Source organism: Centrocercus urophasianus, unplaced genomic scaffold (genome assembly GCF_019232065.1).
Source record: "Centrocercus urophasianus isolate 14NV4802_14NV808 unplaced genomic scaffold, USGS_Curo_1.0 seq_25, whole genome shotgun sequence".
In the NCBI taxonomy this organism is placed as follows: domain Eukaryota; kingdom Metazoa; phylum Chordata; class Aves; order Galliformes; family Phasianidae; genus Centrocercus; species Centrocercus urophasianus.
In genome coordinates this window covers 8178531-8204581 of record NW_024884811.1, presented here as the reverse complement: position 1 = coordinate 8204581, position 26051 = coordinate 8178531, and the positions used below count along the sequence as shown (strand labels likewise).

The following is a 26051-nucleotide window of genomic DNA, read 5'->3' as shown; positions in this document are numbered from 1 at the left end:
GATGTCTTATTACTGAGCATTCTGAAAACAGAAAAGGCGACTTAGTGATACCAAGAGTGTTGGTTTTTTTTAACATTCATTTTCACATTCTCAGTGAAAATGTTGACAGGAAAATGCAGTACAGATTTTCTGAAAAAATCCATAAAGTGCATCTCCATCAGTTACAATGCCCTTGTACTTACATTTATGCAGTTCTTAATCACTTAACCATTACTGACTAATGACTGTATTCTGCCAGAAGCCATTAAAAGTAATGCCATAAAAAGCCTAATATAGCTACAATTTTTAACCATGTATGTGATTCCATTAGTATTTCCAAGGAGTCCATAATAAAACAAATACAGGCTAAGTATATTATCCCATATACCATACCTAAACATACCATATAGCTATCTCACTCCCACAGCATAACTTTCAGGATTAAAAACTAAAACACACTTTGAAATACAATTGTAATTTTAGTTTTACAAACAAAGCTACATTCACCATACAAGTGTACTTTCAATGAGAAATCAAAAACAACATACTGAATAATAATTAGCTATAATATTCTGCATCAAATTTGTCCCACTAAAATTTTGCATAAAGTTTTCCACTCTTCTGGAAGGTTTGCTATTAGAGTCATGTGTAATTACCTATTTGGTCTTAGCATACACACAAAACAAAAATCACAGAAACTTCAACTGAAAGTTTCTGATTCTTTTCCAAAAAGCCCAAGAGCTACAAATAATGGCATTGCAATAGAAACTTTAGTACTAAGGAGTTAAATTTAGACTACAATGTTGAGAAATAGCTCCTACTTACACATGAGCTTGAAGGTAGATATTTAAGATACTGATCATCTACCTTTATTGAGTTTTCCACCTGCTGTGTTTAAAAAGAATGTCAGCTAAGTCTTAATTTAGCTAACCTCTCCAGTAACAACTACTTGTGTAAGCAGAAGAATCTCACAGTTCACAGGAAATAAAGCCCAACTGATTCAAGGTTGTTCAGTCCTGGCAATATCAAGACACTACACGGCTTTCATAGAGAAGTTATATTCCTAAGAACGTTAATAAAAAAACAGAGGTTTCTATTGATTACATGTTAGGAATACAGAAACATTTTTATTCTTTACCAAGACCAGCGTCTTCTTTGTACTATTGTTCTAGCAATCTTCTTCTTCCAGCCTCCATTCAGAAATACCATATTTGCTTTGTATGTGCGCATTTAGTTCAGTTATGAGACAAGGAAGAGATGTAATAGCAGCTGTAGTTAAATATTCTCTATTTCCAAGATAATTTTTGTCAGTCTTCAAGACTAGACCACAGTTAAAATTCAGTCTTGCGAAACTATTATTTCTGCTGCAGTTCTCTTTCCAAGTCCCCCCTGAGGTTTTGGAGTATTTTTTGTGACAGCATTTTTTGGCAGGCATGGGAATTGTCAACAAATGGATTTGCTTGGTTTGTTTTTGTTGCAGACAAAAAAGAATTATTTGAAACACAACTGTAATTGACCCACAGAAACACCATGTCTTCAATTGCTACTACTAGAAACTAATGAATAAACACAAAGTGCTGTTTAAAATTGGCTCTATGAACAGTAGAAATGGATCACTGGAGAAACAATTCAGTGTGACACTAGAAGGCTCACATATAAGTAGTGATATTATTTTCAGTGCCTAATAGATAGAATTCTACCTCTCCTGTGCAGTTAAGAACTGATGTCAGAGATGAAATCGGGTGGGTTTCCTCATTCCTATGAAAAACACTAGCCTTATTAGCTCTTACACTTTATGGATTACTGCTATAACCAAATGTTTATGTTATGAGTAGTCAGTCTGTACATAAGAATATGCAGAATACTATGACAAACATGAGAAGATACATCACTGCCAGAGACCCAGTAAAAAATTTAAATGGCCTCAGACTACTTTCAATATTAATTTTAATGTGTTCTTAATATTTGAAAAGTGTACCTTTAGCACCACATTTATTTAAACAATGATCACTGTTAAGAAGCGTAAGAGTGAAGACAGACCATGAAAACATGTACTGTTCATAAAGAGCACAATACCCGAGAAACATTCCAGTCTATTAAACCAACAGCCTTACATCTGCAAGCTTATTGACATGCTAGGGGGTTAGCAAAGTGAATGCTGCAGATTAGTCAGCACATTATTAGAATTTCAGACAAACTGGTTGAGATACCTGCTGCCTTCCCTCTCTGCATAGACTTCGACATTCAGTGACATACAAAAAACTGTTCTTTAAAACTCTGATGGATAACCTAAAAGTACCACCAGTATCATACCAGTAGATGTCTGCAAATTGTTGCCAGAATCAAGTCATACTCCCAGTCAAGTTACATGTACAATAGTTTTCATAATGGAAAACAAACAAGATCATTAAGGGTACTCAATACTCCAAAATCAAGTAAATATTTGCATTTCCAGAAGAAATGCAAAGATTCAAATTTTCCTGACAAAATGAGTTCTAGAGGACAGCCATCCAAATTTGTACAGCACTATTTCATAACAGCTTTTGGAAAAGGCTCTTAAGTCTATACTAAAAAAAGAAATGGCTCTTCAACAACAGTTGACCCTATATGTAATGCATCATAAGAATCAAAATTAATGAGTTTTTACAGTTTTATGAAATAAATTTTATATAAGAACAACAGGTCACACAACAGAAAAACAAAATCCAGTGTTACATACTTATTCGTGTACTTACAGATTAGGAATTTCTCAAGCTACACATGAACAAACGGCCTAGTTTATACAACAAAAAAATGCTCTTGATTAACTAACAATACATTGCACACAAGTTTTGACCTTGAAATGATCAAACTACAGCAAGTGTGCCTTATCCCCAATGCAAGTTAATCATCTTGTTTTTAAGAACTACAAAACAAACATTAAAAAAAAATCATGATTTAAAAAATACTGACATTGGTTCACATTTCTGTGTCCTCAACACTTCTCTACTGATGTTCTCTACAGACTCCAGTATTTTTTCTGAGCAAATTACATGCTCCTTTTGTGTAAGATCCATTGAGAATTTGCTTTGACTCAGTTTGCTGATGTATTACATACAAACTCTTTACATCCGAAAGCTTCTGGTTCTCTGAAATGGTTGAAAAGGCTTTCTTAAAGCCCACATCAGAAGTGGTGGCTTCTGTTTCGATTTTTCCGGAAACAGCACTGCTTCAGTTTCAGGGGTAGGAAATCGTACTCTATACACTTCAGGGTAAGATTTCTGAAACTAGAAAAAGAAATTAATTTAAATGAAGAATTCACTCATATTTGTCATTTTAAAATAAGAATTGTCATATCCATGAATGGAGCAAGAAAATTCCTCCAACACACTCTCTATATCTCTGTATAGACAATTAAGTTTTGTTTTCCAGTATGGCTTATTCACCATGGCACTTCTATTCTAAACAATTAAATGTTATAAATGCCCAAGATTATCTACTGCTTTGAGAGTCATTATTTTTTTAGAGGACCATAAATGTAAAAATCCATAAAGCTTTTCAAAATTAAATAAATACTGGAGAAATTTTTACTTACTTGTTTGAGTTTCTTCTTCTTGTCTTTCACAGATATTTCTTTATTCGTTGCAATTTCTTCTAATAAAGCTGCCAGCGGTTCCTGAGAGCCAGTTGCCCTTTGGTATTCAAATTCATCTGTGCTGATTTGATGGCAAAATGATGGAGCAGGAAAAGTCGCATCAGTGTCAGCTCCAGCATATTTTATCTGGAGAAAGAATAAAAAGAAAAGTTGTTCTCTGCAACAAATTTGGGAAAAAAGACAAGAGCCTCACCAAGTTAACTATTGTGTCATTACAGTCATTAAATATTACTCAAAGTCATTCAACAGAAAAAGAGAAGACCACAAATTCCACTTCCTACCTCTTGCACAAATTGAGTGAATTCTAGTAAGTCAAGAAGTATGAAACATTGGAAGCCCGTGTAATTCTTAGAAAAATAAATGGCTAAGTACTTCAGTGGAAATCAATAAATGTTGAACTAAACATGAAAATATGATATTGGAAAAAGGAAATTAAGTTATGATAAGGTCGAGTACATGTGGATGCCTTCAAAATATTGTGATCCCATTCCTGGAGAAGATGAAGTTGACCAAGATGGGAACATGTTTGTCCCTAAGATGTCCAAGATCTGTTTAGTTTCATTTAACTACATAGTTATGATGGAGTATCAGTAGCCAAAACAAACTAGCTCTTAATATGCTAGCAGAGACAGACAAAAGTCTAAGATACATCAAACTCAGGAGCAATAGCAAATGATTTTGCTATTGAAGCAGAGTGACACAAGGTGTTTTTTCCCACTAGACACCTACTTGAACTCTTTGGACATGTACAACATGTTCCTCTATAGAAGATTTTAAGGAGGATGGAACACTTAATATCTCCTGATAATTGTCCATGAGAAAAGATACTAGCTTAGCAGCAAGCAGTTCATCCAAGTCCATTTCATCCTTAGAGCAGAGAATACAACGGGAAAATGCTTGAACCATCTGAGAAAAAAAAAAGTTTACTTTACTTTTCTATTTATAGAGAAAAAATTGCATGTATTAAAATCTTTCCTAAAAGATCTCTTGACAACAAAATACTCACCATTCTTCCGAAAAATAAAAAAATTAAAAAATTAAAAAAATAAGCACTGTGTACTGTACTGACGCTGAATGGACCGAAGATGGCTCTTGCCTCAAACAATCTAATGCTGACCTAAGGCATAGAATGGCTGCTCTTCATTTTACTCTCAAGCATTTCACTCGGCCTTTCCAGTCAAATAGAGCATAAATTTCATAATTTTTTAAAAACAACACAGCAATTGAATAGAAGTTAAGTGGCAGAAGGAAACCTTAATGCCATTACTTTCTAATCCTTCAAATAAAATTTCAGGTGCAGCTCACTACATGTAAATGAACACTCAAATATGAGACTACAAGCTTTCTAGCTGTGTACTAGTCACTATTAACATTTCTAGCACAGAAGAACAAAGTTTTTTGCTTTGTGATGTAGATTAAACCACTGAAATAAAATATAATACAAAGTACTTGGATTGTATAGGATTCACTTAAAAAAATAACATTTACTTTATAATTACGTTATTTTTGTAAAAAATATCATTTACAGTTAATTAATTAAAAGTATCAGTCAATAATTCAATTATCTTAATAAAATATCATTATTGTTAATTAAAATCTTCATTGTTACAGAAAAAATTCAGATGTAGACATCCTAAGATTTTTATGGAATGGCTGAGCTTTCCAATGCTCTACTCCTTGCAGAGAACTTAAATGTTAACAAAAAGAAATAGTGGAATAGCTAAATTTTGCCTAAAATAAAACCAATACAAATGTGACTGTGATAACGTCATTTTTGTAGGGCTATTTATATATTTATCACAGTTTTCACTGACATTAGCATAGAGTAGGGGTTTGTCAAATTATGAATAAAAATGATATACAGAAAAGAATGTTTCTGTAGTTAAGTGAAGAACAAAAGTGAGTACTGAAATCAGTTGGCACGATTTGCTTTTCTCATTGCAAAAACAAAAAAATTCAGACATATATTTTTAACTTTAATTCAAGCAGGCAGTCTGTTTCTCTCACACTTTTTGCAATTATGAAGAACAGAGACCTCATCTTCTATTATTCTGTCATTATTATACTCTCAATAGTCAGTCTGTTTAAGTCTGCATAGAAAAAAAATCAGAGGGGATTTAACTTTAAGGTGGGGGAAACCTTCAAGTCCTGCGCAAGTTCTGCATTTGCTCACAAGTTCAAAAGCAACTTGTTCAAATTCAGAGATGTTTTTTGCATAATTGGAATAGAGAAACTATTCATCAAATAAGCAAGCCTTACTTTACATATGCTCTCCAGTAAGAGAGAGTAGCTTTTGCTACTCCAAAAGCCTTGTGAGATCTTCTGCCTTATTACTATACATACCAAGACTCTGGTCCTCACTGATTCAGAAAGAGGTGGCAAATCCTTGTTAAAGCTAATTCTTGCCATCATTCTCACCAACAGCTGCAGTTTTCTCCGATTTTCTGGTGGCAGCAGGAGACAAGATATTTGAAGAGCTTCTATAGCCTCGCTGTGTTTTTGCAGCAGACCTGGTTTACCATTCAAAAAAAAAAATAATAAAGTAACACAGAAACATTTCTCAATTACCTATTTCCACAGGTATTTTCTAAATATCTTAAGAATCCATCTCCCCAGATTCCTTTTCTGGGAAGGAAGTGTATTCTTCCCAGGTTATCTGTCCTGACTTGCACCTTCTGTAGGTTTTCTTTTTGTGTTTGAGTTTAGCCAGCGGTTCCCTGTTCATGCATACAGGTCTCCTGATATTTTTGCCACTTTCTCTGTGCTGGGATACATTGCCCCTGATCTTGGAGGCAACCTTTGAATTAGCATTCTTGAGCCCCTCTTCCCTCTAGTGCTTTATCTCACTCTAGTAAGAAGATTCCCATAGATGCTAAAGTCTGCTCTCCTGGGGTTGAAAGTTTGTTGTGAACCTTTGATTCCACTCCACCATTCCAAGGTAACTGCAGCCAAGACTTCCTTGGACTTCAGATTCCCCACAGGCCCCATCCTGTTAGTGTATTACGTAGTACATCTCCTCACTGGCTTTTCTACCCTTTGGAGAAGGAAGCAGGTCCAAAGAAGGGCAGCAAGATTTATGAAGGGCTTGGAGAATATGTCCTACAAGGAGCACTGAAGGAACTGGAGCTGTTCAGTCTGGGGATAAGGAGGCTGAGGAGAGACCTTATTGCTCTCTTCCAACATCTGAAAGGTGCTTACAGTGCCTTACAGTTGGTCTCTTCTGAATGGTGACAGGACAAGGGGAAATGTCCTCAAGTTGTGCCAGGGTAAGCTTAGGTTGGATATCAGGAAGCACTTCTTTACAGAAAGGGCTGTTAAGCACTGGCATAGGCTCCCCAGTGAAGTGGTTGAGTCACCACCCCTGGATGTGTTTAAAAACTGTTTGGATGTGGTGCTCAGGGACACGATTTAGCAGAGGGTTGTTAGAGTTAGTGTAGTATGCTTAGGTTGTGGTTGGACTCTATGATCTCTAAGGTCTTTTCCAACCTGAGCACTTCTATGATTCTATGATTTGTTCCAGGAATCTTCAAGAGTGCTGTCCCTACAGTAGATATCATAGCGCTTAAAGGCCCCCAGGACCAGGCCTTGTGAAATTTCCATCTGAGTAAAAGGCCTCATTCACATGTTCTTCCTATTCAGACAGCCTACAGCAGATCACCATCATAATGTCACCTGTCCTTGCCCTCGTTTAATCCATAAATTTCGTCTGTTCCTCATCTACTCCCAGGCAGAGCTCCACACACTTCAGCTGGTCACTGAGTAGAGTGACTTCACCTCACCTAAATGTCATTCTTAAAGAACCTGTACCCATCCCATCACGCCTCTGTGATACCAATAAGATCAGAGACCAACAGGCATACACAAGTAATTCCTCATTTATTCCCCACATTATTTGCATGTGCATAGAGTCAGGTCACTTATTTGCTTTCCTACTACTAGTAAGAACTATTTTTTATGTACAAAAAGGAGAGTGAGACATCACAACAGAAGATGAGTTGCCTTCTTGAATTTCTTTTTCTAGCTAAAGAGGGAAACTAATAATTGAATCATAAAAAAAGTAAAACAGCGTGAAAAAAACACCTGGGAATACTCTAGACCAACCACTCTTATCCTTACATAAGTAATTGAAGGTACTTAAATCAAGTATCTCAAGACATCCCATTACAGCCACATGCAACTTTTTAGACATTTAAATGCCTGTAAATTGGTGTCCAGAGTAGGCTGCCTAGGCAAAGCTAGAAAGATCTGACAATTTCAAACATATACTGCTGGTATTTTTAAGTAGATAGGCAAAGTATGAAGATTGAAAACAAAGCAGTTCTTAAAATCCTATACCTTCATGATTTGTATATATTTATTTTTGTTTTTAAGGAAAAATTCCATATGGAATATATATATATATTTTTGTGAAGTGACTGCTTTTCACACTTATTTGAAAGAGTGCACAATTTCTTTTCACTTGTACAGAAGTGTTGATATGAATTGCTCATTCTCATTTTTACATCTGGAATGCTGTGAAATGAAACTCAGTCCTGAAACATACTAAATACAATAGAAAAGCAAAAAAAAGCATGAAAGAGTAGGAAGGATCTAAAAGATATTGTCAGGAACATTTGTTGCCTCAGAAGAAAAATTCCAAAATGGAACTATAATCAATTTGAAGTAAGATAGTGAACTAAACACTAACAAAATACGAAAATACTAAATTCTTAAAAAATGTCAGTAACTGATAAGCCCCTTTACTATCTGAAGAATTGTTACATAACCTTAGCAGTTATTGAACATAATTGTTCTGAAATCTTTTTTCAGTTACAAAGATCATAAAATGCAGTGTTGCACCTCTTAGCAAAAAGTGTCGAAAAACAGCATGCCACAAAGCATGTTTACTTTTAAACCCAGAATTCTTGCCTATTTTTCCTAATTTTTCGTATTTTTGATATTTCTATGGGCCACCTACTTCTATGTGGTAAGTTAATTTGTTTTGGTTGACGCTTAAAAAGCTATAGCTAAAAATTAAACTGTCTTTAAAGCACCAGGAATATATTTCTTGTTACATCCCAGACCACTTACCTAACACACTAACAAAAACATCAAAAAAATTAAATGTAAGAAGTGGTTCTTTCATCTGGCCAAAGTAGTCCACTATTGTTTTGAAGACATCTCTTTCAAATCCTGAATATGTAGGTTGCTTCAAATCTGAGCAGATGGGCCCTATTAAAAAAAAAAAAAAAAAAAAAAAAAAAAAAGAAAAAGTTAATTTGCAGCTAATCAACTGTTTGCTATTCCAGCCACTACAAGTGCAAATTCATGCAGGAAAGAAGCTTAGATACACTATTAAAAATAGTTTATTTATATTTCTAACAGATCTAGTGAAAACAAACATAATTGAGGGAAAAATAGAAATAGTTTAACCTTAAGATATTTCAGTGAAGTAAACTGCACTGACAGGAGAACATATGCTCACTGACTGATCTTTTTCAACATTGTTTTCAAGGCCATTATCAGAAAAAATACTGACTATGAATATCACTGATATTTGGTGAAATGCTGATGAAGTGGTGAATCATCATGAAGATGATTTTTTTCTTAAGTGACATTTTAGGTTCTATTCCAAGTTTACTTACAATTTGCTAGGCATTTCATTGCTGACAATATCCAGTGAGGTAGGTCCTCTGCACAAGGGAAAAATTAAAAAAATGTAAATGAAAGTGTAACTCAGGTGTTTGTTTTTTGTTGTTTGTTTTTTTTTCTAGTACAAATTCTAAGATCATAGTGAACTCAAAATTCTTAATGACGTTCCTCTTATAAAGTAGACTGAAAGGAAAAAAAAACAGATTACTACTTAATATAGAGAGAAATAACTTCTGTCAGATTACAAACATAGTATATTCAGTGCTTCAATATCAACCAGTTACAACTCTTGCAGCTTAATAAGGAAAACTGTATCATATAGTATTAATCTGCCTTGCAAAATTTAACCAAACATATTGGATTTTCTGTAAGGGACTAATGAATGTGTAAAGTGGTTATTTTGTACTATGCATGATGAAAAGCATTCATATGTTCAGTTTCGTCATTTCTGAAAAGAGGAAAGCAATATCCTGAAGTCTTCCAACTGTCTGGAGAACTAACACATAAATGCTTTAGACATGGTTACTTTCATAAACCAAATCAGGTTCCTACCTGATGTTTCACTTCTCTACAGATCTTGTGGAAAACATGGTTACAATGTTAAGTAATCTCTCATATCATTTTTAATGTTTCCCTAGTGAGAAAAGCAGTTTTACACGGTGCTTCTTTCAAAATATACTGACTGAAAATGCAAAAATTAAAAGTTCTAAGCCTCTCTGTATATATTCTCATCCTTTCTTGTTTGTTTTTTTTTTTTTTCACTACATGTTGCTCTCCTGTAGACACTCCAGGCACAGATAAGCTGACAAAGGCAGCTTCAAAAAATACATCCCCACAATTCTAACTGAAAAATGTCAGTTCCTTCACCTTTGTTCAGTATTGCTGTGATGGTTTCATGCTAGTAAGTAGGCTAAACTTCACCATACAGTTCTCATTCCCTCTCAGTCTCCCAAGGGAAGAAAATATGATGAAAAAAATTTGCAAGTTGAGATGGGGCAGATCACTCACCAATCAGTGTCACAGGCAAAACAGATTCAAGGGAAATTAATATAATATGTTGTCTATTGATAATAACAAACTAAAGCAGTGAAACTGAAAGCAAACTACAGTCTGTCACGGAGTTGACCAGATCAATCTATGTCCATGACAGGGGCAACAGGCCTCTGCCCTCCCCCCTCCCCCCAGTCCCACAAAAATGGGAAGGAAGGAAGGGAGGAAAAGAGCAGCGGCAGCAATCTATGGAGGAAAACTTATTTTACTATAATATTGGAATACAAAATAACACAATATATGCAATTTATCTGAAATTGAGATTAATAAATCAGACGAGATGAGAGAGAGAGAGTTCCCGGGACCGAGTCAAACCTGAAAAGCTTGGAACGGCCAGGAAAGCACCTCCAGCACCCACTGCAAGGCAGCAAGAGAGCGCCCCCCCACCTGGAAGGGCCAGATCCCGTGACTGCTGTAATGCACAGGGATAGGTAGCTGGGGTTGGGGCAGTGACACTTCAATGCCCCGTACACTACATGATGTTTTGATGTGGAATACTGAAACCCAAAAACAAAAGAAACATAGAACCATGACACAGTCCCTACCACCCAGTCATCTAGAATGGGATACCTAAAATCTAGATGTAGTTTTCTTTGCAGGCTTCCCAAATGTTCCATTTCTCCAATTCTCTCCAATGTGAGTCAGTACCACAGAGTCCACCCTTCAGGAGTTAAATGTTCAAGTATGGATCCTCCACGGGTGGCAGCTCTAGCACAGGACCTACTCCAGCAAAGAACTCCATGAACTGCAGCATCTTTCAGGACACAATTCTGCTGTGCCGTGGGCTCCTTCACAGAATGCAAGTGGGGATATGCTCTGGGCCTGGAGTGCCCCCTGGCCTTTGCCGTCTTACACTCCTCTCTCCCCCTGCTGTTGTGCAGCATTTTTTCCCCTTTCTTAAATATGATCTCACAGCATGACTCACTGGATCATTCACTGGATCATTTTTGGCTGTCACTGGGACTTTTTTGGAGCCAGGTGGCACTGGCTCTGAGCTGACATGGGGCAACTGCTGGGCTCTTCTTACAGCATCCTCCTTGCTGCCAAAGCTTTCCCACGTAAACCTAATACATGTACTAAAGCAGGGATATTAAAATGTGAGGATGGAGAAAAGGAAACTGATTCTTGCTGGTGGGGTGCACAACAACAGTACATTTCATAAAAACTCTAGTTTTTTTAATGTGGTTATAAAAGTGTAAAGTTGCTATGTATTTGTATAAATCAGAGTTATGTTGTTTTTTAAAAATAACAAACCACAACCTAAGAAGTTAAACAAGAACTTCTGAAATACCCACTTGATTTGTCTTCTAAAGTGACAATGCCTTGCTTATTGACATTGTATGCATTTTGGACAATATGCTTTGAATTCACAAGCTTTGTATCTATCACTTCATCCAGGCAATCCAAACCCAAGACTTTTTGTAGTCTGTAAAAATACATTAAAAACACAACAAATACATTAATAATCTAATTTGCAAGAAAATATATAGCATTAGGGTAGATACAGTTGTGAAAGAGACCTTTTACACTTAAATAATTTATTTAAGTCATAAGCATGCAAAGGAAGATTAGAGCAGACTGACACTATTCTCTGATCACACAGTTTCCTATGCTACACTGCACTAGATCAAGTTTATTACATAGAGACAGTATGCCAGGCTTAGATGAAAAGATATCATAATGTAAAATTATCTAAAGCATATTTTTGCAGGACAAAAAAACGTTCTAAAATAAGGTATTTAGTTTTGCATAGGATATTTCTTATGAAAAATGTAAGGAATTTCTCTAAGACTTCTAGACATAGCTATTTCTTCATATTAAGTTTTGTACTTTTCATTAAAAGGCTTTATGGTGTCTTACTTCTACATGAGTTCTTCAATTTCGTAACAGGAGAAGGGAAAGATTCAGGGAAAAATGTGATAAAACAAAACAAAGCCCACACAATAAAAGAACTGAAATAGTACAAGAGAAGGAAGTCAGGTAGTACTGAAGTTTTCTTGTGAACTTGATCTGCTGATTTTGCAGGAAAGTTAGTATTACTAACATGCATACTCACCGTGACAAAGTCATTGATTTCCATATCTCTTCTATGTTTTCTTGTGTTAACTCCCTGCGGAAAACAAGCTTGCACGCTGGTACTTCCCCTATAGCTATACTGTGACGCTTGTACCACATTTCAGAATTCTAAAATCAGAAGGAAAAAAAAAACAGCACTGCTCATTAGCCATTGATTTTTCAAATACTTAACAGTGTAACACAAATGTGTTACAATGCAATAATTTTAAAATGTCTTAAAATCTTGCAAAATCTCCAAGATGCAAGCATTTTAGCTTTCACATGCACAGCATCTTTTCTCTGTTACTTAGCATCTCCAAAGCTGAAAAAATGATCTGAGTGGCCATTAAAATCCACATTAAAAGTCAGTGGTCTAGAACACGGTTCACATCTTGTTCAGGACCAAAACCAGTTCATACCAAATACCATACTAAGACTAAACACTTGTTTATAGAAAAATTATTGGAAAATTTTTAGGTGAGATAAAAACTTTTTTTTTGTTCTTGTTCACTGTATGTTGATAATAATTAAATAGTAAACTTACTAGCAAGTTCAAAACAGCAATAAAGTGAAAGCGCACAGTTACAGATAAAGACATCCACCATATCTAATCTATCATTATTAAAGAGAAGTAAAGAGAATACAAGTTCATGTGACTATTATCCTTTACTCAGTCTTCACATTCAAGTTTGGTGCTTGAAAACTGTCATCAGGTAAGTGCACATACAATGCAGGCTGTGTTCATAGCATACTCTAAAGCAAAGTTCTGGATCATTCCTAGTTACTGTGCAATGATTTGCACCATAGCAGTCCTACATCAAATTAACAGCATTCTTTATGATCACAACTAAATCATAAAATGCACTCCAGGAATGCACCTAATCACTTCAACTGCTAACAGTCACTCTAGGACACTAGACTTGAGATAGTTTGAAATGTAAAAAAATCCTCTGCAATTAGTATCTGGCTTTCTGCATCAGTATTTCACTACCCATATCCCTGTCTATCAATTCACACATAGCCAATAAGCACTCTATTTGATGCTGCAGCAATTTAAGTTTTGATTAAACCACCTCAAGTTACCTGTCCACTTCACCTTTTTTTTTTTTTTAAAGGCAGCTAGCCTTAAAAAAAAATAATAATAATAAAAAAAACTTTTTTCCTTTGCATCATTTGCATAGTGGCACATCTAAGACAGTTGTACATAAACAGACATTTGATAGCATTTTCCAGGACAGGATGCTTGAATTGAAATTTAGAGCAAACAGCTGGAATCTGTAATGTATTAAAACTGCAGCAAGTACTTACTCAGTAACTAAAACACTTTAATTTTTTTTGCTCGCCCTCTGCACTACCTTTTCTTTCCTCCGTATAAATCTTTTACCCACTATTGCAGTTCTAAGGATCATGCCTCCACATAGAACTTGCTGCACATGCACAGAACATTTGATTTGCATGTAAATAATTGCATTACAAGTGTGGAATAGCTATTTGCTCAGAACCTCTTAATGTTCAGCAGAACAATAGGAACTGCTTTTCCAAACAGGCTATCATTCACCAAGAAATCCAAGGCAAAAGTCTTGCACTGAACAGCAACAATAAAAAGGCTAAAATTCTAAAAGAAATCCCAACAGTACATAAAAAGGATGAGAACGCAATTTAAACAGAAAGAAAGGTTTAGAAGAAAGGAAACTCAAAAGGCCTAGGCTTTTAGTATATAAAATTTAAAACAAGTGACAATTTTTTTTTAACAATAAAAGCAATATTTTTTCCCAACTTTGTAAAAGCTGGATCAATCCAAGTGAGCACAGAGCAGGATGATTCTCCAAGCTCACCAAGTATAGCAACAGAAGGAGGACAGCTTCTCCTTCAACACAATGTATTCCTTGTAGAAAAGGAAATGTAATCACCAGCAACTTTACAGTATATAGCAAGGAATTATATTATGCATGTTCTCCAACATGAAGTGTCAGAATAGAAGTTATATTGTAAGCAACAGTAAAGGAATTATTATGTCTTATATGATAAGAAACATGTCACTTGAAATAGAGCACACTGAGATGCAAATATATTGGCAAATGCATCCACACACACAGAATCACACAGAATCACCCGGGTTGGAAGGGACCTCAAGGATCATGTAGTTCCAACCCCCCTGCCTAGCAGGGCCACCAAACACACACATTCAGATCAGGTTGCCCAGGACCCCGTCCAACCTGGCCTTAAACACATCCAAGGACGGGGCATCCACAACCTCCCTGAGCAGCCCGTTCCAGGGCCTAACCACTCTCCTTGTATAGAACTTCCCCCTAACATCCAACCTAAATCTTCCCTCCTTCAACTTCGATCCATTTCCCCTAGTCCTGCTGTTGTCAGCCCTTTTGAAGAGTTTACTCCCCTCGTGGGTGTAGGTTCCCTTCAGGTATTGATAGGCTGCAATGAGGTCACCCCGCAGCCTTCTCTTCTCCAGGCTGAACAAGCCCAGCTCCCTCAGCCTGTCCTCATAGGGTAGGTGCTCCAGCCCCCTGATCATCTTAGTCGCCCTCCTCATCCATGTTGGATGATCCATTTAATCCGTCTTAGTTCATCCATGCTGAACTAGGACGCTAAGTACATTACAGTCTATAACAGAAAGAATACTCAAAGCCAAAATCTTCAGCAAATCATTCAGAACAACTTTGCTCCGCACAATTAGAAGTATTTTACGTTTAATTCTCTAACCAAGTAGTTTGTGGCACAATGAAGAATTCCTGATTGAATTTTGCTTTCCAAATGTGTATAGGTCTGGAGAAATTAACTGAGTATCTTACCGTCATGATCGATTTCACAGGAATGTGTTCTTGGGAAGTGCCAGCCTTTGGATCATTCCAATCTGGAAATTTAATGACTTCCTTTCCAAATGAAGGTTTCTTTGGGTATGGCTTCAGTGGTGAGGAAGGAGGAAATCTATAATTGGAGAACACTTTTAAAACTTCTGAACTTCACATTATTCCATATTTACCAAAGGAAAACTATGCAAGTAAGCTTTCACATACACAAGTACAGCAAAAGCCTTGGACATTTACAGAGCACCTTAATTGCCTGAAGATAGGTGTTAAGTAAAAGGTCAAACATCCTAGGATGAGTCATTTGACCTTTATCTGCTTTTCCAGAATAGCTGAAGCCCTTTGCATATTCTATGATGTAACTGAAAGCCTTGGGTAGATGTCTTTGGTGTATCTCAAACAGCACCACCTGACTATTCTTTAGAAGGTGGGTTTCTGCTGAAAAAGCTGTAGGTAGGTTTTTCACCATGTGCAAAGCAAAGATACATAATTAAGTCACATGACCTATCATTTGCATTTAACTAGCATGCACACAAATCAGTGCATAAAGTTCTGTCCGCATTACCATATTCTTTTTGTCTACATGCTTTCTATGCAAAGATCATATTTTGCAATTTGGAGTCTTTTCCAGCTGGTTGAGAAGGAAACTTTCACCCTTTAATGCATTTCAAGAGGTGCCTTGAAGAAATTGGCAGAAATAAACCCTAAGCTAGACCCTATAGGTACTAGAAAACAATCCTCACCCTGCTGGAGCGTATGTAAAAAAAATTAATGACAGCACATTCGAAATAAATCTGATTATAATCTTCCCATCAATCTGGCTCAGATCAAATCTCATTTACCCACACTCCCAAGTTTTAGATGCTAAGATTCCTGATGCTCTAAGAAATTGCTTTTACCTCCCTCATCCCCTTATCAGTGTGTGAAGGTCAGTTATAGCTATGCCTAAGCAACTAGAACTTGTACACAAGTAGATATTACACAATCATATCCTGCCATAAAGTTTCTCATACTCAAGATTTCTCAAGTTCTCTAAAATTTTAGTCCACCTTTTCAATCCCAACATCTGATTAGCTTTCACATTAATTTTATTTTCTAGTTTTATTGGGTTAAGAATCTTATTTTTCTTTTGTTTTACAATATTCTCAGTAGTTTCCCATTTCCCTTCTAGCTTCACCTGAATCTGTCAATTTCCTCAACCAGGAGAGAAGCTCTTGAAACCAGAAAAAGTAGGCGCATTCCCCTCTTCTCAAATAAGATGTCATGATTTTATGGCCTTTTTTAAATCAGTATATCAGACAGATCTAGAGAAACTCCATGACATAGCATTACAGTAAGATTCATACGGTCAAGCTTTTGGACGGACGGTGAAAAGTCTCTGGTTTCTACACAAAAATAACCCAAGAATTAGATTGAAACTGAGAAGCGTTCCAAAGCTGATATGTCAAGATTTACACTGTTTTCTACAAACAGCACTAGTTTTAGCACTTTAGACAAGCAGGTAGCAAAGATACCTTTTTGTGTCAATTAACCTTGAATTAATGGTGTAACAAACATCACAGATGAAATCCCAGACATCTGAAAGCAACAAGAAGACTGAAGGCAAACACTTGAAAGGAATTAAGAAGTTATCATGCAAGAAGACAGCAAGGCCAGCTGTCCAGCTGAAGTAAGTGCCTCTACACCAACACATGCAGCTTGGGAAACAAACAAGAGATAGAAGCCACCAGTGGCTCCTGGAAAACCACTTTGTAGTTGCCATCACTGAAACCTGGTGGATGATTCCCATGACTGGAGTGTGGCTATTGACAGCTACATGTTGTTCAGGAAGGACAGGCAGGGAAGGAAGGGAAGAGGCATTTCCCTCTACATCAAGGAATAAATACTGTGTGAAGAGCTGCCCCTGAAAAACAGCCATGAGCAAAATAAAAGGCTACAGGTGAGAGACAGAGGCAACAAAAGAAGCTTTGTGGTTGGTGTCAAATGCGGGACACTTGATCAAGCAAAGCCTGTTGATGAAGCCTTTCTCCAGCTACAGCAGACACAATGATCGCAGGCTCTCATCTTGCTGAAAGACTTTCAGCTACCCTGGCATCTGCTGGAAAAGGAGCACAGTGAGCTGCAGGCACTTGGAGTTTCCTGGATTACATCAAGGGTAACTTCCTGAGCAAAGTAATAGACAGCCCCACCAGGGGGATGCAATACTGGACCTGTTGTTCACTAACATAATTGGAGTCTGCCTGGGCTGCAGTGATAATGCAGTGGTGGAGTTCACACACACTTGAGGGATACTGGATAGGCAGAGACTAAAATCAGGAAGCTTAATATTAGGAAAACCAAATTCTAGCTCTTCAGGAAGTTAGATAACAAAATTGCAATGGAAATAGCCCTCAGTGACAAGGGAGTGTAACAGAGCTGACAGGTATTTAAGGAAGCTTTCCTTAGTGCTCAAGAGCTTTTCATCTCCTCATGAAGGAAGTTAGGGAAAAGGAGGCATGGCTGAACCAGGGAGCCTGTTCATCAAACTGGAGAGCAAGAAGAAAACGCACAGGCAGTGAAAGCAAGGACAAGTAACCTGAGAGGAGTATAGAGGTACTGCTAGGCTGAGTAGGGATGGGATTAGGAAGGCCAAAGCCCAACCAGAACTGGACTTGGCAAAAGATGAAAAGAAGAATAAGAAAGAGTCCTGCAGGTACATCAACCAGAAAAGTACAGTGAGCAACAAAGGTAGGCTGGTAAAAAAAGATAAGGAAAAGACTGAGATACTCAATATCTTTGCTTCAGCCTTCGCTAGCTGGTGCTCTACACGCAGCCCTCAAGCAGGTGGTTCAGAAGGTGGAAATTGGCTGAGCAGTGCCCATTCTGCTGTAAGCAGAGACCAGGTTTGTGATCATCTGAGGAAACTGAACATCCATAAGTCTATGAGTTCCACTGAAATGCATTACAGCGTCCTGGGGGAATTGGTTGACACAGTCAGAACACTCTCAACGGTATTTAAAAACTCCTGGTACTCAGATAAAGTCCCTGGTGACTGGAGAAAAGGCAATGTCACACCCACTTTTAAGAAGAGTAGAAAGGATGATCCAGGGAGCTATTGACCTATTTGCCACACCTCGGTGCTCGGTAAGATCATGGAGCAGATGCTCTTGGGAGCTACGCTAAGACATATGGAAGAGAGAAGGGTGATGCAGAATAACCAGCATGTTTTCACCAAGTGCAAGTTCTGCCTTATCAAGCTTGCCACTTTTTAAGACGGCATAACTTTGTCAATGGACAAAGAAAGAGCCACTAGTGTCATATATCTGGACTTCAGTAAGACCATTAATAGAGCACCCATAGTACTTTTCTCTTCCAAGTAGAAAGATATGGATTTGATGGGTGGACTGGTCTACAGATGAGGAGCTGGTTGCAAGACCATACCTACAGAGTAGTTAGTAGTCAGTGGCTCAATGTCCAGATGGAAATCAGTGACTCTTAGGCATCTGTATTGGGACTACAGCTCTGAAATATCTTCATTGCCTCAACAGCAGGATTAAATGAAACCTCAGCAAGTTTGGGGACAACACAAAGCTGCGTCTGGCAGCTGACATGCCTGAGGAATCATAGAATGAATCATAGAATGGCCTGGGTTAAAAAGGACCTCAAACATCATTGAATTTTAACCCCCCTGCTATGTGCAGGGTCACCAACCAGCAGACCAGGCTGCCCAGAGCCACATCCAGCCTGGCCTTGAATACCTCCAGTGATGGAGCATCCACAACCTCCTTGAGCAACCTGTTCCAGTGTGTCATGACCCTCTGGGTGAAAGACTTCCTATATCCAACCCAAACCTCCTCTGTCTCAGTTTAAGACCATAATGGAATGCGGTGCTATTCAGAAAACTAGACTGACTAAAGCAGTGGATCCAAGTGAATTCCACAAGGTCCAACAAAGCCAAGTGCACGGTCTTGCACCTGGGTCATGGCAATTTCCACTGCAGTACAAACTAAGGGACAAAAGGGTACAGCACATCCCTGCCAAAAAGGTCCTGGAAGTTTTGGTGGCTGTTAAGATGGACATGCTCTCTCAAAGTCTAGGAAGCCAATTGTATTCCAGGCTGCATCAAAAGAAGTGTGACAGCAGGGCGAGGGATGTGCTCCTACCCCTCTGCTCTGCACTGGTGAGGCCTCACCTGGAATACTGCATCTAGATGTAAAGACCTCAGTAAAGGAGAGACCTGTTGGAGCACATTCAGAGAAAGACCACAAAAATAATCAAAAGGATGAAACACTTCTTCTACAAGGACAGGCTGAGTGAGCTGGAGCTGTTCACCTTGGAGAAGAATCACAGAATCACAGAATTGTAGGGGTTGGAAGGGACCTCCAGAGATCATCGAGTCCAACCCCCTGCCAAAGCAGGTTCCCTACAGCAGGTCGCACAGGTAGGCATCCAGGCAGGTCTTGAACATCTCCAGAGAAGGAGACTCCACCACCTCCCTGGGCAGCCTGTTCCAGTGCTCCGTCACCTCACTGTAAAGAAGTTCTTGCGCACATTTGTGCAGAACTTCCTGTGCTGCAGTTTCCGGCCGTTTCCCCTTGTCCTGTCTCCACTCACCACTGAAAACAGTCCGGCCTCGCCATTCTGCCCCCCACACCTCAGATATTTATAGACCTGGATCAGGTCCCCTCTCAGTCTTCTTTTCTCAAGGCTGAACAGACCCAGTTCACTCAGCCTTTCCTCATAGGAGAGATGCTCCAGGCCCTTCACCATCTTTGTGGCCCTCCGCTGGACTCTTCCCAAGAGATCCCTGTCTGTTTTGTACTGGGGAGCCCAGAACTGGACGCAGTACTCCAGATGAGGCCTTACCAGGGCAGAGTAGAGGAGGAGGATCACCTCCCTCGACCTGCTGGCCACGCTCTTTTTAATGCACCCCAGGATGCCATTGGCCCTCTTGGCCACAAGGGCACACTGCTGGCTCATGGCCAACCTGTCGTCCACCAGGACACAGAAAAGTGTGTCAAAAAGACAAAGAAAAGGCTGCAAGGTGATCTGATCACAGACTTTCAGCATCTAGGGCTTTAGGAAGTAAGGAGATTCTTCAGCAGGGTCTGTTGTGATGGAACAAGGGGAAATGATTTCACACTGAAAAAGGGATATTTAGACTGAATATAAGGAAGAAGGGTTTTTTGTTGGTGGTGGTGGTGGTGGTTTTTTGTTTGTTTGTATTTTAAATATTTTAAAATCATTGCAGGGAGCTGGACTAGATGACCCTTCAAGGGTCCCTTCCAATTCAAAAGGTCCTATGATTCTATACTAGCAGTGCACATGCCCTTTTAATACAATTGCTCAGGTTCCAAGAAGCATAAAGCCTGAAAGCTTCCAAAACTGGAACATATAATTTATTATTTTAGACTACATTGAGCCATTAGGTCAGGAGTCACCAACACAGAAAGCATATTATTTTTCACATTGACAATTAATAATTTTCCTAACACTTTTAGGCAAAACAACATTTGACAGCACATCTTATATGTTCTTTATGAGTACTTCAGTTATACAAGAAATTATGGAAATATCTAACTACCTTGATTCCCACTGACAACTCTGCATCATAGCATATAGTTGCAGTTACAGTCCATTAACATGGAAATCTACGAACCAAGTCAAGATTTCCAGTGTAAGTATTATCAATGGAAGTAAAAGCTACTTGTGTTTCAATTTATATTAGGATTGTAAGACATTTGTATCTAAAAGATTAACTTTAGTGAAGTCCACCAGAGGGAGCTGCCAGGACATTAAATATGTGAGCAAAGGCAGGCCAGAAAAATAATGTTTAACCCTATGTATATGGAAAAGAAAGGAAATAACAAATACTACAATTCTGTGCTACCATTTCTACACCAAAAGTTGCTTTAAGGCAAGCATTCCACAGTTCATCAAAAGTATTTTGCAAAACCTCTACCTTGCACCCTCCCCTCTCATCTTTTCCAGTTTCTTCAAAATCCCTCTCCTCTGCATTGCTCCTGAAATATATACATGAAATTATCTCTAAAACCAAGTACATAGCCTTTCTATTCCAATCATTAACATAACTCCTAGAAACATGAAGTACACTGATATGATTATTAATTGTCTTCTGTCACTCTCAACATACTTTTATGCCAGCATCCTCCGATAGTCTTCCCACCAGAAGGTGATTTTCAGCTGTATAAACCAGCTCATACCACATCATTCCATTACACTTAACCTTTAGTTCCAGTTTAAAGTCAAGGTGCAAGAGCCCCTCAGCTTTTTGAATCACTGGGTAGTTCATGAGCAAAGTTATCAGTATCTGCTCCCTCCTCCCACCCCACACAGCAGCCTCAAGCAGATAGCCAGAAAAGAGTTTAAGAACAGGACAACACATTAAGCTTCCTTTTTTAATGATTACATTAAACCCCTCCAATGAGGCTAAATTTGGAGAACACATTCAATTTTTATTCCTCCAAATTTATTTAAAGTTTCTCCTACAAAGGTTGATCAAAATTGGTTCAAATATTTAACTTACTTGGCTGAGAAGTTGTAACACTGAGGTATAGGGTTTTTTTTTATTTTTGCTTTTGTTTTTTTCTTCAGAATATTAAACCAAGAACTTGCAGCCACTAACTGAAAGATGTCATGCAGCAGTAAAGAAATTTGAGTCAGTATTAATTTGTTAACTGAATCGATCACAAATCCAACTGATTTTAAATAATCTGCACAAGTTTGTAAACAAAAAATGTGGTTATTTTATGAGAAAAATATCTCAGCTGTATTCTGTTTATAACAACAGAGAAAGAATTACATCATACGTATCTTTTACCCTTAAAGTATTCTAAGTTAACAGAGAAAATGAGCAGTAGTGAAAAGCAGTGCTTAGAGCACAGATGTACGAATAAGAGAGAGGAAAAAAAAGCTAACACGTCAGTTTAGAAACTATGAAAGATAATACAGCAAAATAAAAAAACTTCACACCAATTGGAAATTCAACATTACACTTGTAATGATTTCTTAATATTTTCCATGGAAAAATAAAAATACGAAATAATGCTTTATGAGAAAGACTCATAAGCAGAAACATAACATTACTGCTTCCATTTCTTCAACAGAAGATTCATCACAATGTAAGTTACAAATTCATGCTAAAGATAATGTTTACTTTTACATTATTAAACAGGACAATATAAGAATGTAAGAATTTAGAACCCACAATTTGTTGACACCCAAGCCTTAACAGATGCCACAGGAAGTGAAAGAACCCCTCTAAACATACTAAGCTTTTGACTCAAATAGATTAGTTTATCTCTGTTAACAAAGTACAAGTTAAAAGGTTAGACAAGGATAAACAAACAATTATCCTTGATGTAAGTAAGAATTTTTTTCTTTCAGGAGACTTTCTTAACTAGAGAATATATCTATCGATGATCCAAGGTGTAAAGAAAAGTGCTGTTGCAGATGATACTTAAATTCAGATGGCCCCTCTTCTCTGAGAAGGAATGGAAATTTCATCCAAGGCAGATGGGGGAGGGGCTGGGGAAGGAGAACTGGAGCTGGACACTCACTATCATACCCACTTTTATCAGCACTTTTCAATACACTTTCAGTTACTGACAAGCCTGAGATCTATCAACAGCATAAAGACTCTGCCACCTTGTAAAATCTATAAATGACTTTGTATTTGTAACATGAAATCAAGTGAAAAGTTCCTATAAAAATATATTGAGAAAAAAAAAAAAATCAAGCGTTAAGTCCTGCTACTTGACATCACTAGGAGAAAGTGTCTTTAACAGAAAGGAAAAAGACACACTAATACCTCTGCAACAGCATTTTTCAGAAATATCTGTAAGACCCCTACATAAAAGCTATTAATGTTTTCATAAAACCTACATTTTCCACAGCTACGATACACAGCTTTACCTATACAAATGGCCATCATCTTGAAAGTCCTCTTTGCCCCATCTTCCTTTAATATCTTCAATAACATGATTTTTCAGGAATTTTTTAAGCAGCTTAACCGTTTGACTGCGAGTCACCTCTGGGCCAAAGTTTTGGTTAGAGCCAAGTAGTTCATGCAAACAGTCCACTGCCTCCGAGGCTTTGAAGCAACGCTCGTAGCTTTTGAAGCGGCATCGATGCTTCCTTAGAGGCATTCCAGCACGGAAGAGTTCGATTATCTCATTCCACTAGGAAGGAGACACAAATCAAACTGTTACGGGAGTTCTTCCACAGGAAGCGTTTTAGTTACGCAGAACACAGATTTGGGTAGATTTCGTTCACCTGGGCAACAAGCACACTGAAACCCGAACTTTCATTTAAACACCAGAGATGTGAGAACGGACACAAGAACACGGCAGCCAGGACACCCACAGCCCTCCGCTCCCGACGGCTCAGCGGCTCCAGGGGGAAGTTCGGCCGCCCCTCGCCCTGTTAGTGAGGCGGAGGCCCGGACCACGGCCGCCTTCCGCAGGGCCGATCGCCCCGCACGGACTCACCTCAGGTAGCGCCAGCACCCGGCGTTGCATATGAGCACGCCTCTGAGCGCGTATCTGAGCGCGCCTCAGGTCCCCGGCCGCCGGGGAAGGCTGCCCGGACAGGCCCGGGGCCGCAGCGCTCGGCCCTCAGAGGCTCAGCTCCACGGAACCGCTAGGGAGAAGCTCCCCCCGGGACTAAGTAAGGATGCGCAGGGCTCCGAGCAGGAGCCGGCCCAGCGGGCGTTCACTCACCAGCCGGGTGGCGCGGTACGGCCCGGGCCCGACGAGCCCCGGCTCCATGGACGCGGCCGGGCCTCCCCGTCTCCACGGAAACCAGCAGCCGCACGCGCTGCGCCCGCCGACCGTTTGAATCAGAGCCCGCGAGGCGTCGCTTTCGCCCATTGGGTGCCAGTCGCAGCACCTGACGGGCCCGTCGACATCTTTGATTGGTGGAGGGAACACCTGTCCCGCCCCCGGCACTACGCTCTCGGCACGGGGAGTGTCGCGGCCCAGTCCGGGCGGAGGGGCGGCGTTGTGCGGGGTTCGGCTCGGCTCTGTCACGCCCAGCTGCTAGCCCGCCCTTTTCCCAGTACGGGTAGAGAGGAAACGTCCCTCCCTCGGCTGTAACGGCTGAGCTAGCCCAGAGGCAGTGTAGAATGGCGGTGAGTGGGCAGAGTAGCGCAACGCCTGGTTGCTGTTGCGCACAGCGGAGGGATAGATGACTCAGTTTTTAAAACGAGCGTGAAGTACTCATCGCCTCTGCTTCCTGCTAGGGCGGAGCAGTGAACGTTTGGGAAAGGGGCCAAGGATTGAGACTGGAAAACACTTGCAAAGAAGGTGAGCTGAGGTGTGCAAACAATGGTGAATTAGCACGGTGACTTCACGAATTCACAGAAAACGAATAATAATAAAATGCAGACTCAATTCCTCAGGTGTAAGTAGTGGTATTTGTCTCTCTCCTGTCATAAGCCTAAGGGGCACACAGTCTCAACCTTGTCCCCTCGTTGCCATCACGTGTTCACTGTTTGTGAAATGGTTCCCGTAGCACTTGGCTCTGACATACAACTGTTAGGTAGGAAAAAAGCAAACTGCCCATGTGATTCTCACAAGCAGCAATCCAGGATGGGATTAATAACATTCATGTTGTTAGGGTAGTATGGTTAGGTCATGGTTGGACTTGATCTTTAAGGTCTCTTCCAACCTGAGTAATCCTATGATTTTGGAATGAAGCACTTAGGATAACTGTTCTGTATGCAGCCCCTGATTGCATACCCATACAATACACAGGAACAAAAGCAGTCTGCAAGGAATTACATAGCTGGACTCTAAAGCAGCCCTTGCAGACAGCCTGTGGACTGATAAGCATCTCCTGCTTAATTAAATCTTGATCCCCAGCAACTGGCTGCAGAGGCAGTTGGCTGCTTCACAACTGCTGGACTTGGGAGATCTTCCTAGCTCCTTGAAGGAGTCCAGAGACACTCACTTTGGAGCTCAGTTTTGACCATGCATTGTCACAGCTTCAGTGTGTGGAAAAAAATCAGATATTGGTCTAAGTTGCAGACTAAGAAAATAGCGCACAGCCCCTCACACTCTGCTGTAGGCCACATTCCACCTAAACGGTGACTGTGTGCACCATCTCTTACTTCTGGTAAAACTTCCAACCGGTTCTGATCACCACACGTTTATGCATTTGTACCACTGGGGTGGGAGCAATAACAGCAAAGTGGGCAGCCAAAACTATGAGTTCCTCAAGAGCTGGAGTTACCTACAAGACTACAGAGAACTCTTTCTTCATCAGTACTTATTTAACACATTATTATACAACACAAGGTTTCGGTTCTGAGGAGATAAGCCCCTACTTTGGAAGCCAAGGGCACACATACAGTCTGGCATAGTTTGAGACTTGGTGTCAGTGATGGCATTTCCCCACTCTGCACTTCGGCTGGTATGAGTTTGTGCAGAATCTCCCTCCGTGCTCAGCCAGGGAAATCAAACTCAGCACTAAAGATTTGAGGATTAAGCACCTAAATGAAGATCATGATACATATCACACACCAATCAAATCCTAATTTAACTGCAGTCTGCCATGAGAGTTGATAGCCCCAGAGAATAAATCATGAAAAGGTAAAATATAAATTATTTTTATTTGTTTTATAAAGAAGATTCATATGCAGTTTTGTAAGAAATTATTTGCAACATATGTCCAAGATAAAGTTTAAACTCTTTTCGCATTAACAGTACATCAATGTTGCTATCCCCATAAAAGTATCTAGTTTACAAAACTTATTTTCTTGGAATTGTACAACAGGGAGGCAATTCAAACCTGCACCAATATTTTGTGTATTTGAGAATTCCACAGATCAGATAAAGCACAAAGCAAAAAAAAAAAAAAAAAAAAAAAAAAAAACA

At 39.1% G+C, this 26051-nt stretch overlaps 1 protein-coding gene across 2 annotated transcripts; it reads right to left on the bottom strand.

Moving 5' to 3' along the window:
* Positions 1–1959: 1959 nt before the first annotated feature.
* On the bottom strand, positions 1960–23960 carry DEPDC1B (DEP domain containing 1B). 2 transcript variants are annotated; one of them, XM_042825751.1, is made up of 11 exons: positions 23895–23960; positions 23089–23354; positions 15160–15295; positions 12351–12478; positions 11590–11720; positions 9238–9285; positions 8684–8824; positions 5957–6123; positions 4343–4519; positions 3554–3739; positions 1960–3245 (listed from the first exon to the last, which is right to left on the bottom strand). In XM_042825751.1, the coding sequence occupies exons 1-11, from the start codon at positions 23940–23942 to the stop codon at positions 3084–3086; spliced, it is 1590 nt and encodes a 529-aa protein (XP_042681685.1). In that variant the 5' UTR covers positions 23943–23960; the 3' UTR covers positions 1960–3083. The 2 variants fall into 2 exon arrangements, with proteins under 2 accessions (XP_042681685.1, XP_042681686.1); XM_042825752.1 differs by lacking the exon at positions 4343–4519.
* Positions 23961–26051: the final 2091 nt, after the last annotated feature.